We start from the raw sequence: 13,566 nt of genomic DNA on the forward strand, positions 1-13,566 counted from the left end.
AACAGTTACAAACCTTACACTATTAACCAATCTTAGTTTGTCTTTCAGTTATTGTAGTTACAGTATAGCACAGTGCAGTACTATAGAAAATATGTATAAAATGGTCAGTTTGCAAGAGTTATCGTTTAATCGTTCTTGATTTGGTTTAATTTGATTTTAGTAAAAGATGAATATTCATGTATCTTTTTTTTTAAATACAGAGTTATATACACAAGACTATTATTACGTAAATAATATATTTCGAACAAGCATAGTTTGCTCCGTGTTTTTTTTTACACCATGAACCACCTCTACTGCAGGAAGTGTCTGCATTTTATATAGTTTGATACTTAAATGAAAGTGAATGGGTCTCCGAAGATTGTACTTCTATATGACTTCTATACACCGAACAAAGGTAGGTTCTGAATGATTAAATGGATAATGACCTCACCATTAAGAAAAGAGAGACCAAAGAGATCAGAAAAAAAGCATTTATCAAAGTACTTGTGCATGCATGCACCCATTTGCCAAATTTGTTTTGGACTTGACTTAATTATGGATTGGATTAGTGTTTGGTAATTTTGTTGTTACTCTTATTATCTGCTTAAGGATCCTTAAACTGTTCTGCCTAGGGATCCTTAACTGTTTTGCCTAGGGATCCTTAACTGTTTTTCCTAGGGATCCTTAACTGTTTTGGACTAATTAAATGAGCAGATGGACATGCTGTTTAATGAGAATAAAATATGTGAAATATTAATTGAAATCATTTAATAATAAATAAAATTGACCTCTCAGTCCATTATAATAAATATCATTCCATTAAGCATACAAGTATGTATTTCATATAAACCTCTAGCATATGATACATATTAAAAAGAAACCTAATTTGCATTGTCATCAAGACTTTGTACTTGTTAAACCTATTCCTTCTGCTACAAGTTGCTTTCTCAAATGTTGTTCTTTTTCATCATCTTCCTTCATCTGAATTCCATTTTCTCTCCTTTTACAAATACACATACTATTTCCTAAACTATCATTGGTTTGTCCAAACTTACTACACTGGATGCCTGTTCCACAGTAGTCTTTGACTGGTTCTGGTTCTTTAGAATCACAAGCCTTTAAATCACTACAAAGATGTTCCTTGAAACAGAAACCTTTGGATGATGCTGCTGACTGATCACATGACATATTGGCCATAGGATTTTGGCTTAAACTGTTACTATATTTAGAATTGGAAGTAAAAGCAGTGCTTGATTCAGCACTTGAACCATTTGAAGTATGACTTCTTTTTGAATTGCTTGAAACACAGTTTGAATCATTTATAGTTATGTGTTTCAATTGACTGTTATTTGCATCATTAAAGCCATTACAAGCTTTACTCCCCTTTAAACTGTGATTTCCAAGACTCAAATGTTCAGAAGCACAGCTTCTTTTAACACTGCTTATTCCATTGGAAGTATTGTGTGTACTTCCATTCTGACTTGTAAATTCAGCAGTTGCATTGTCATGTATTCTAATTTGTAAATGTCCTGTGCTTTTACAATCTTCCAACTTGGCAATATTATCTGTACTTTGAACAGGGCCCTTAGGCTCAGATTCTCTAGAATGTAATTTATTCTGTGCGGTATTTGCAAAGCTTACATCACTGTCTTTTTCATGGGTACTTTCACTGCCGATGCAACTTATAAGTTTGTGTGAGTTCTGTTGTCTCTCAGTTTTTTGCAGCATTAATAATGGTGTTGATGGGACTGGTAAGGCAGAATTACTTTGGTTTGGTGAGACATTTAATGTTGACCTGAAATCAGAAAGTTAATTCACAGAATAATGTTTGAATGCAGCATTTAAAAAAAAACATTTCTGATAAAAATTTGTAAGTTTTAAGTTTCAACAATTTTTATAATCCATTGTACATGCATTTCTTACTGCATGATTAACTTAAATGATTGGCATACCACAGAATATGATCTTACATGCATGATTGGTTGAAGACTTCCAGTGGCAGATTTTGAAGTTGTCTTTTTTACTAAACCATATTGACACACCTACTTTATGTAATCAAGATGGCATAGATATACAAATGCCAGGCCAACAAGATGACACAATTACAGTCAAATATCCTACAGAAGCTAGCTAGATTGATTGATTAATTTTTGGGGTTTAACGCCCAAGCAGCAATATTTCAGCTATATTCAGGCGACGGTTAAGGCTAGAAGGTAGCCATGTAGCCAAATGCTATTTCAGCTTGAATGTAGCTCATTAAATCTAGAAGATGGCCTTTCCAAATATATTTGACATTAGCCACATATTTGTGGTCTACTCCTTTATTTCTACTTAAAGGGTCTGGTTTAAGCAAATTTTCTATTACCACTAATACAGAGTTACAGATGGTAGGACTAATTTCCATACTTCTAATTCAAAATAATTACGAGAATAAATGCCCTAGTAAAGTAATTTAATGGTATGAAATATGACCATCTAGATCTAGAAATAAAGGCACAAAATTTGCCTACAGTCCCGAGGTTTGTAAACTTTCATACCGATTATGTTTAAGGTGACTTCTGACCAAATGACCTGCTGCTAACGCTGACATCAATGACAATTCTCCAGCTAAGACTGTACCACATATAACAGATGCAAGGGTTTTGGCATTACCTCCAGGGTTGTCTGAACATGACCCTCTTATATCCAACATCTGAAAAGTAAATTATGATGTCAGAGACTAACAATTTAATTTCAAGGCCTAAATTATCTCCCCTGATCATCTAACTACACAACCATAAACAAATCTCTATATGGTTTTGTCTCTGTGTGTATTTTGATTTTTTGTCTTTCTTATTCTTGTCATTTCATGTGTTCTTAAACATGTTTTGTGTCTGAATTTCCCTGTTTGCTAACAACCTTTTCATTGGTACTCCGGTATTTTTAATTGAAGGTGGTAGACCTTGGGTAAGGGATGTAACTCTTAAAATCATTGGGACATTTGTATTCAGCATTTACATCAATCTTATGTAAGCATCTAATTAACTTGGATTCATTTTATTCTGCTTCAAACGAAAGCTTGAGAGGTTTGGTGAAATTGAATATGATACAAATATATCACTGATTTCATGAGTTATGTCCCTTACCCTAGGTCTACCTCCTTAATATGGAAATTTATGTCTTGTCTGTTGGGTCTTAACGTCCGAGCAGCAATATTTCAGCTATATTCAGACAATGAACATGAAATGGATGATAAAATGAACATGAAATGAAAAAAAAGGATGGGTCACCAGGATAATAGGGTCGACAAATTTTGATTGCCACTGGAAAAAGGGGGATGGGTAAGGTCGGGCAATTTAGCCTCCTGTGGCGGAGCGCAAAGGTTCCTACTCCGGAAGAATACCACAGCAGGGTTCTTTAACGTGCGAGGAACGTGGCATCTTTCCCAACACGGTGCACCACTATGGTTTGCGGTCAGGTTTTCCGTATTATAGCCTGACAACCCCAGCATGTAACACTTAAGGGGTACCCCATTCCACCACCTGGGGCACATATCCCAGTTGCTCTGTGGGCAGAGTGCCTAGCCCCTGGCTAGGTTTCTGAGCACTATTTAGTCCCCTTTTACGACAAGCTTAGCGCTGCTGCAGGCCTATTCTTTTAACACCCGGACCTGCACGGGGCAATATGGAAATTTAAGACATCTGAACAGTCTCCAGTTTTTAATTTGAATGAACATTAAAAAATGACTGGCTTTAATGGTAAATAGATACTGAGAAAGTACTTTAATTCATGGATATCAATTTTTGTGGATAAGGGAAGAAACACAAGTGCGTGGATTCTTGAATTCGTGGTTTGGAGGATTTCAGGTTATATCAAAGGAAATTTTCTTTTATGTTGGGAACCAAAATTCCTGGTTTGGTCTACCCACAAAAACCACGAAAATTGGTACCCATGAACAATAGTACTTTAACAGTAAGCATTAATATACATGTATTAACCAAGCACAATGTAGAAGTACATTTTTTGTACACATCAAAACATATACATACATGTTTGTTTGTTTGTTTGTTTGTTGGGGTTTAACGCCCGAGCAGCAATATTTCAGGTATATTCAGGCGATGAACATGAAGTGGATGATAAATGAACATGAAATGATGATGAAATGAAAAATGGGATGGGACACAAGGATAATGGGGTCGACAAATTTTGATTGCCACTAGAAATAGGAAGAGGTGGGTAGGGTCGGGCAATATAGCCTCCTGTGGTGCAGCTCAATGATTCCTACTCCAGAAGAATACCATAGTAGGTTTTTTTAACATGCGAGGAACGTTGCATCTTTCCCAACATGGTGCATCACTATGGTTTGCAGTCAGGTTTTCCGTATTATAGCCTGACAACCCCAGCATGTAACACATAAGGGGTACCCCATTCCGCCACCTGGAGCACACAACCCAGTTGCTCTGTGGGCAGAGTGCCCTAGCCCCGGGCTAAGGTTCTGAGCACTATTTAGTCGCCTTTTACGACAAGCTTAGCACTGCTGCAGGCCTATTCTTTTGACACCCGAACTATACATACATGTACATGGATGCCAAATTTGATTCTATCAAACAAGTCATGGCTGATAGAAATGTTTAACTTATTAAATGGAATAATTCATACACAATTTTATGGAAGGAAACTAATGCTATGCAAGCAAAACTGCAAAAAAATAGCACTTAATAAACTTTGACAATATTCATATAATATCTTTTACTGTATCAAACTTTCTATTCTAGTGGTAGAGTGAGCAGATTTTATGTAAATACCCATACATGTACCTCTAAACAAGCAGCTTGTGGAGGCAGCACTGTTCCACCTCCAACAGTTCCAACCTCAATACTTGGCATTGTACAACTTATACGTAGGTCAGATTTGTCTTCTCCTGTTGCCTCCATTAATGTTATACAATTGGAACTGGTAACAGTCTGAGCTGGGTCCTATAAAGTTGATAGCAATGAAATATCATATCCAATTGGATAAAAGCAAAGTTATAATCACAATTTACTCAATAAAAACATTATTTTGAAATGAGCCATTAGGACTCTTCATTTGAACCTTGCAGAAGTCCTTCTATAATTCAAGGGACACTAATGCTTAATTCAAATGATATTGAAATTGCCTTAAAACTAAGGGACTTTGACCTCCAAGGTCCCTTCTTTTATCTCTGACATTGTGTGAAGACAATTAAAATTCTCCCCAAGATCCCAGGTCACAAAATTCAGCCAAGCAGAATTTCTTTGCACAAACAAATTATAAGAATAAAGTCTAATATTTAACATGAAATTAAAATTGATTTTGACACAAAAAGCTGCTGAATGAACTTTCAATAGTTCTACCCTACCAGTGCACCTGGTCCATGCTCCCAGTTTTTAGTGGAGTCCGAGTTGCTTGTTTGCTTTTGTTACTTTGTATGTATGATTTTAGTTGCTTTATGTTCTTTGTTGTGTATGTCTGTTTTCCATGTCTGGTCTTTGTCCCTGGATTACATTCTTTTGATTACCACTATAACCTTGGTTCCCTTGATTATTCTTTCACATCTGGTATAGCAGAATCTTTAAACTAGCATGGGTGATACATAGTAAATCAGGAAGCAGTTATAGGTCTGTGGAGGAGATTTGCATACTACACCATTTTTTCATTGCAGACTCCCAGTAGCTCCCTGCAATTAGTTTTACTGAACCACAACAAAATGTTTTACCAAAGTTTAGTATTGGAAATAAAGGTGACTCTGAGGATGAAGACACCAAGTTAGATGTTGGTCTACAAACTGAGATTAAGATGTTTAAACCATTGGATTACATACTTTTGATTATTGCTGTAACCTTGGTTCCCTTGATTACTCTTTGATTATTGCTATAACCTTGGTTCCCTTGATTACTCTTTGATTATCACTATAACCTTGGTTCCCTTGATTACTCTTTGATTACCGCTATAACCTTGGTTCCCTTGATTACTCTTTGATTATTGCTATAACCTTGGTTCCCTTGATTACTCTTTGATTATCACTATAACCTTGGTTCCCTTGATTACTCTTTGATTACCGCTATAACCTTGGTTCCCTTGATTACTCTTTGAAGACTGCAGCATATTTAACATTGTTCACCTGACGCAAATTAGTTTTTGACTTTTGACACACTTATGCATAGGACTTACAGTTCATTATTAACACATATAAAAACAAAGTAGAACCTGTGATAAGGTAATGAAAGTAAAAGTAATCTCTCTTTGATAAAAATTAAAAAAAAAACTCTGCTTTCTGACATAACAAATCATCATGATTATAAAAATGCATTATCCAGAATTATTCAATCACTACATTCTCATTCCAAAACAGCAGTCCTTTTCACAAAAAAATCGTAAGTATAAAATTAGTTGTAAGCTATGATGTCATTATAGAGTTAAGTATTGTGACGTCACAACTTACGACTAACTTTACTCTTACAATCTTTTGTGAAAAGGGCTGCCGAATACCAAAACTCACCTGACCAGTTGCAATAAATATTGCAGTGACTATATTGGCTGCATGAGCATTGAACCCTCCTACACTTCCAGCCATGGCGGATCCCACTAGGTTTTTACTTATATTTAAGTCAACGAGAGCTTCAACTGAAGTTTTCAGTAAGCTTTTGATTACATGACCTGGAATTACAGCCTCACATACAACAGACTTTCCTCTGCCTTCCAACCTGAAATTATAATTGTTCACTAATTAAAGATGAAGTAAATTTACATAATTATGATACATATCTTTGTTCTTCATCTACTTGATTGATAAGTTCAGAGTAAGCCACATGTTAAACTGAGAGTATCAGATCTTTCGATTTCAAAGAATTTTTGCTGTTTCCATTCTAGATTTTACTTTTTTTCTGTATATTTATTTCAAATATTGCCAATCTATGCTTTGTTTTGCTGACCCAATAAAATCAGATCTGGAGAATAGAAAACAGATAAGTGTAAACAACATGAACAGCTAGTGCAGTGAAACCTGCTGAAACTGAAAGAAATTCAAAACCTATCTAGACCAGACACTTTTTAAAGTCCCTTTACATCAACACCTGTCTAAACTGAACACCTGTCTAAACCGAATACCGGTCTGAACAAAACACATGCCTAAACCAAACACCTGTCTAAACTGAACACTTGTCTAAACCAAACACCTGTCTTAACCAAAACACCTGCCTAAACCAAATGCCTGTCTAAACTGAACACCTGTCAAAACAAAACACCTACCTAAACCAAACACCTGTTTACACTGAACACCTGCCTAAACCAAAAAAAGTATAAAAGGGGTTCAGTTTAGATAGGGTTTTACAGTATAAGCTGCATACTAATTATCAACTCATTACAGTGAAGGGTTGATAAGTATTTGCTGAAAAGAGAGGATACTTTATTGTACATAACATATTACCACTCATTATCAGCAAATAAAATAATTCCTAAATTGCATAGTAAACAAGATTTGTTGAGGATCTAGAAAAAGCAGACACACTGCAAGTCATACTGCTAAAGCCATATACTAAATATAGAACCATTCTGTCCAATAGAAGCTGAGAAATCCAAATTATACATTGTATTTTATTGTCAGTAATCTAAATTCAAAAAACAATTCCTGACTTTTGGTCCAGGTCTCTGAATGCCATATAAAGACCAAAGTACCTTTTTTTCTTTAATGAGAGTCCCGTGAGTTATACTTTGAATGTAATTGGCCATTGGTCTCTTACCAGTTTACAGCAGCTGGCTTTTTATCAGTACAGAAGTTGCCACTTAAACTGAGGATATCCATTTCAGGAAACTCCAATGACAAAACTCCTAAAGCTTTCTCAGCAGCCTAAATAGAAATTTCAATATTTGAAAATAATAAATTAATATCAAATATAAATTATGCTATGGTATCATATTTTCAATGCTATTTCTCCATACTAATATGTTTATTCAATTCTTTAATAAATAACAGAGATAGGAAATATTTAAAAAAAAAAAAAAAAGGTCATCAGTCTTAAATCCTGCAGCAAATTTCTAGTAAGTTTACATGCATCATGCTATTGTCACAGTTCACACAGTTTGTGGTTTTCAGAGCAAAAATTCAACTTTCAGCTTAATTTTAGATATACATTTATACCATAGACACTTTTATGAAATCAGCAACTTCAAAATTCAACAACCTTGCAGATCTTGACTCATTACAAAAACTGACGCCAACAAATTAAAGTTCCTAATTCTTAAGTGAACCTGTCCAGTACATTCTCATACCTAAAACCACAGCGCTTAATGTTTAACACAAAAAATAAGTCGCTGCTACCTTTAGCTACACTCTAAATACATGTCAATAGCAGTAAAATATGCTTGTTAACAGCATAATTTCCCCCATCATGATTTCATTTTCTCAAAATGATTCTTCATTTAATAAACACTCACTTTAGAGAGCATATTCATTCCCATGGCATCACCAGTGGTAGCTATAAACCTTATAAACAACATTTTCCCAGCCTGCACTGTATGCAAATCAGATAATCTGGCAAATCTGTGAAACAATAACTGTATTAGAAGAGTTATTTGGGAAAGTCTGGGAAGTTTTAAACTTCAAATTTACATATGATTCAGTTAGTGTTACCTGAAGAATGTGCAATAATATCAATTACCTGTAGTTTACATTCAAACCCTAATGTAGTACGTGAAATAAAAGAGAAAGAGCATATGTTTAGGGGTCTGAAGCATGAATGACTAAAAAATTACATACATGTGTAAATTTAGTGTAGATAATTTTAGCAAGTTATTTTTCTAAATTTTATGTTTAGGTTTTTTGAAATTATTACATTAAAAGTGTGTAAAGCATCCATATACAAGTACTTTATTTGTACTCTTGGCAATAGGGGTTGTAAGTCTCGTTCTAGTTTCAGTTTCCCTTCAGGAATTTTCAATGTAGAACGTATTGAATTCACGTGACAAGATTTACAAACCCTATAGAATATAACTCTTACCGACTGGTGGTATCAAAACTTTCCTTTAATTTCTCAAAGTTGTCTTTATCTGCTAGCCACTTTTTTGCCTCACTAAAACAGAAGAAATTAATTTAAATGCAACATTTTGTTAATACATGGAGTTTTGACCTAAGATATCAAATCATCTGATATTTATATTCTTAAGAGAAAAAAATGTTGAACAGACATAATATGTAATGAAATAAACGTAATTCAGATATTTATCTTTGTAAGACTACAAAAAAAAAGGATTTTTAAAAATTTATTCTCTATCTGTGCATGTACCGAAGACCAATACAAACATGCATCCAATTTCATCTGCTGAAGTGGGCTGTCAAAAGTTAAGGAGCTTTGGGTGAAACCTATATACCTCCCAAACTTTTTTGTTTGTGGGGGTATAATAATATATTTACTTTACAGTACTTCAAAAGGCCAATCTTCTTGCAAAATTTCACCTGGGTGTGTAATCTCACCCAAAGAAAGTCATAGGACTTTGTCTAAGCTAAAAAAAAATATTTTTTTGCATGTACCAGTACATGTGATACTCTGCCTACCTTGCTTTTTTGGCTGAAGGGAATCTGACAACTGGTGCCCTGGTCATTCCATCATTTATTACAACACTGGTAACCCCTCCACTTTGCTGCAACATAGACATACATTCAGTATAAAAAGTGTTAAAACTTAACTTATGGAGTATCTGAAGAGTAAAAGAGTATTTGAAGTGTTTATGCAACATATTTTTCTTCAAAAATACTGTCTCAAATTATATAATTTAGATTCACCTGAACAAGAATTTCTAAAACTTCCCCAAGTAAATGCTAATCCAGCATTATAGCCATCTGTCATCAAGACTAATTTGACCTCTAAAATAAGAAGTCTTCCAATACTTCACTATAGTTTGGAAACTAAACAGCAAAGCATTCTAATGAAAATAAAAATAAGTTTGGCATAAGGAGCATTACTACAAAAAATATTATTAAGGGTAACTGGAACCACACATATTTTCCTATTGACCTATTAGTCCCTACCTCCAGTGCTTTACATCCTCTATTAGTACTGGCTACAAGACATCCCTCTGTTGTTGCCATGGGAACATGATAATGTTTCCCATCTAATAACAGGGGTCCAGCCACACCAACAGGTACAGGCATGTATCCAATGACATTTTCACAGCAAGCACCATTTACCTAGAAGGAAAGATGTCATGTCATAATGAATGTACATGTGTATAAAAAAGCACCATTGTTAAGGAGGTAGACCTAGGGCAAGGGAAATAACTCTTGAAATCAGTATTACTCTTTACTAATTGCAAACTTTTGTAATATTAACCACCAGCAAGCATCTAATTATCTGCAAAGAGTAAAGTTTCTTTCTGTCTACAAAATCATAAGCCTCCCCAATCCTGCAAACTGGATCCACTTGCTGTATCCACCATGTCCACAGAACAGCTACATAAAAATCTGTTGACCGGCTGCAGAGAAAGTGCACTGACTGGTCCAGTAGTTCCACAGAATTTGAACTGACAAGGTAATTATGTGGATTTTTGACAAATATCTAAGTTCAAAGGGCACACAAATTTCTAAGTTCAAAGGGCATAACTCCCACAAAAACTAGGGGATCAAAATGTCCTGGTGATATGCAACACTACATATGATATTCTTGCTACATACCAATTTTCGTATAATTTGGTTAAATAGTTTCAGAGGAGTTGTGCTGACAAGGTAATTTATGAGGATTTTTGGCAAATTTCTAAGTTCAAAGCATTACTCCTACAAAAATTGGGGGATCCAAATTTCCTGGTAAACCACTTAATGATGTTCTTGCTACAAACCAAGTTTTGTAAAATTCAGTTTAGTAGTTTAAGAGGAGTTGCACTGACAAACTTTGTGATAGACACACTAACAGACAGACAGGTAAAAACAATATGTCTCTACAACAAAGTAGGGAGAGACACAATAAATGCAGAATTTCTTGATTCTTCAGGTTGAAAAATATTTTCACAATTTGAGAAAATCTTCTAAGTGTCTCACTGTCACCATTGGAAAATTCCTGAATAGTCTGAATGTACTTCTTTTGGTGCAATTTAAGTAAAAATATGTTTCATTAAAAACCTATTAATATGTAGCTAGACATATTTGTCCATAATAGTAAAATACCATTCTATGTAAGAATCAGGCAAAGGGTGGCACATCATTTTCCCCAATTTAGTCATTTTTGTTGCCTAAAATATATTAAGTACATCTAGAAAACAACCAAAAAGCTATTTAAGTTTATCCTGAAGCATCTGTGAGGTAGATATTTTGTTACTGCTTATATAGGGAAAGAGTGCGGGAAAATTTTCCCGCCATTCTTCCATAGTGCATTTCAACTAAATTTGACTTATCAATATCTTTAATTCTTAAAAAGTCAAATTTTATAAACACTTTGATGGTTATTTCTGGAGGTTATCAGTTATAATTAATTAGTTAATGCAATAAAATCTCTTAATTTTTTTCCTTCGTGTGCCATACCTTATACACATTTTGCCCGATTCTTACATGGAGAAGTATTTAAAAAACTTTGGCATTTGCTTTTGTAGTAAAAGGACAAAATGTCTTATAAATACTTACAAATTCATAAGCATAATCAGAGTATGGAAGGTTATCCAGGGCAGTATTAGTCCTTAGTTTTGTAAGTAGCATTTCACGTCTGAAAAGGTTAAAAATACATGTACATGTATGTTCAATTATGGTGTAAAGTAGTGCAATGTTCACAAAACAATTGGTAGACAAATATATAGACTGTTCTGATATAAAATTTGAAGTCCTCCCATGGATTGTAAAGCAAATGCCAGTAATGACCCTTCAAGATATTTATTATATATGTCTGGGTAATGAAATGATCTCTTAATAGGAACAAAACAATATGTGCTTTACAACATATGGGAATTCCAACCAATATAGATGTATATTACTATGAAAATGACATTTTATGAGTATAATGTTTCTGGGATTTTCTTAAAAGCCGATGCATATCCATAAAAAGACATATTACGATAAAAAAAACAATTGAATTCAGCATTATTTACTCTACAAAGAATTCTGAAACTCTACATTGTACTTACGGTAAGTAGTACTATGGATAAGGATCATGCAAATGTGATTCATGGTTGAAACGCTTACATATATTTTTGTTGTTGATATTAAGTTTAAAATGTTATAGTAAACAGAAAGTATGTTGGCTTTTCATTATGTTCATATAACTCTTCGTTCTAAGTAGATAAAAAAATATATAAAATGTATTGCAGTATTCAAAATCAAGGGAGAAAACTCTGTAAATGACACTTTAATACAATAAAAACTATTGGATTTTCATTGCGAATTATCTCCTAAGAACAGACAGATTGAAATGAGTAAATATACATTTCATATTAAAGACCCATAAAACAAGTTAATCACAAAAATAAAATGTGCAGCCTTTTTTGGGGTGTATCACATATTACAGAATTTGCATGATAAGTATAAAGTTTAACATATGATTACCTTATTGCAACACCTCTTTCAAAATCATTCAGCATGTTCTCTAGTTTGTAGGCTGGTATATGTCTAGATTTTACAAGCATAATTACTTCTTCATTTGTTAGCAAAGATGGTCCAACCTTAAAGTAAACACATTAAAATGCATTGTGAGGAATAAGTCAAGCCTGAATCATTATTTCATTTTGTGTCATCATAATATTGCGTTTTAAGAATTTTATCAAAGTTTACATTTATTTTAAGGATTAAGATAATACATACACCATATATAGTAGAAGAACTGTTTTTGTTGTTGACTAATTTTCATAGTTTGTAATGTCATGTCAAACTGAGACTTCAATATCCCAATGAAGTGTCAAGTTTCCATTATAACCATATTTGGTTCTCCATTCAAATCCACTGTTTCCATTCATGAATAACAAAATCTCAACACACCGTAAAAATTGAAACTCACCAATAAAGGTACCTTCATGGTATTCAAATCTTTATATACCCATACATGTACATGTGCATCCATTCTGTATTTTTATTATTACACGACTGTCAGTAAATCATGATATCATGTGAAGCTTATACTACATGTACATGTAAATTTATTTTAAGTACTTCTAAGAATTAGGCAAAATGTGCATATGGTGTGACACATGAAGAAAAAAAATATACAGAGATTTTATTGCATTATCCAAGTATATATACCTCATAACCTCAAGAACTTACTATCAAAGTGTTTGTAAAGTTAGCCTTTTTACAATATTGATAGGTCAAATTTAGTTGAAATGCACTATTAAAAAATAGCAGGAAAATTTTCCCGAACTTTTTCCTTATATAAGCAGTAAAAAAAATATCTACGTCAACAATGCTTCTGGATAAATTTAAATGGCTTTTCAGTTGTTTTCTAGATGTATTTAAATATGTTTGAGACCAAAAAGACCAAATTGAGAAAAATGATGTGCCCCTCATTGCCTGATTCTTACACAGAATGGTACTTAAATATTAAAAAATATGAAAATATTAAATAATTTAAAAACAAATTTCTCTATGAACACACTAACACTGAAGTACATGCAGATATTCTA

General features: G+C 33.7%; 1 protein-coding gene across 2 annotated transcripts in view; it reads right to left on the minus strand.

The window, feature by feature from the left end:
* Nucleotides 1–732: 732 nt before the first annotated feature.
* The window catches only part of LOC148621347 (3-hydroxy-3-methylglutaryl-coenzyme A reductase-like), a 33,114-nt gene continuing 20,280 nt past the window's right edge, over nucleotides 733–13,566 (minus strand). For both annotated transcript variants that reach the window (XM_088575546.1, XM_088575547.1), the window contains 11 exons: nucleotides 12,497–12,612; nucleotides 11,585–11,663; nucleotides 10,004–10,162; nucleotides 9,530–9,615; nucleotides 8,976–9,047; nucleotides 8,413–8,518; nucleotides 7,719–7,825; nucleotides 6,479–6,683; nucleotides 4,776–4,934; nucleotides 2,517–2,671; nucleotides 733–1,774 (listed from right to left, as the gene is read on the minus strand). In XM_088575546.1, the coding sequence (XP_088431672.1) occupies nucleotides 877–1,774; nucleotides 2,517–2,671; nucleotides 4,776–4,934; nucleotides 6,479–6,683; nucleotides 7,719–7,825; nucleotides 8,413–8,518; nucleotides 8,976–9,047; nucleotides 9,530–9,615; nucleotides 10,004–10,162; nucleotides 11,585–11,663; nucleotides 12,497–12,612 (2,142 nt within the window). In that variant the 3' untranslated portion in view covers nucleotides 733–876. The remainder of the gene's footprint in view (nucleotides 1,775–2,516; nucleotides 2,672–4,775; nucleotides 4,935–6,478; nucleotides 6,684–7,718; nucleotides 7,826–8,412; nucleotides 8,519–8,975; nucleotides 9,048–9,529; nucleotides 9,616–10,003; nucleotides 10,163–11,584; nucleotides 11,664–12,496; nucleotides 12,613–13,566) is intronic.

Source organism: Perna viridis, chromosome 3, assembly GCF_037379345.1.
Source record: "Perna viridis isolate PV_CMFRI_1.1 ecotype Kerala chromosome 3, ASM3737934v1, whole genome shotgun sequence".
Classification (NCBI taxonomy): domain Eukaryota; kingdom Metazoa; phylum Mollusca; class Bivalvia; order Mytilida; family Mytilidae; genus Perna; species Perna viridis.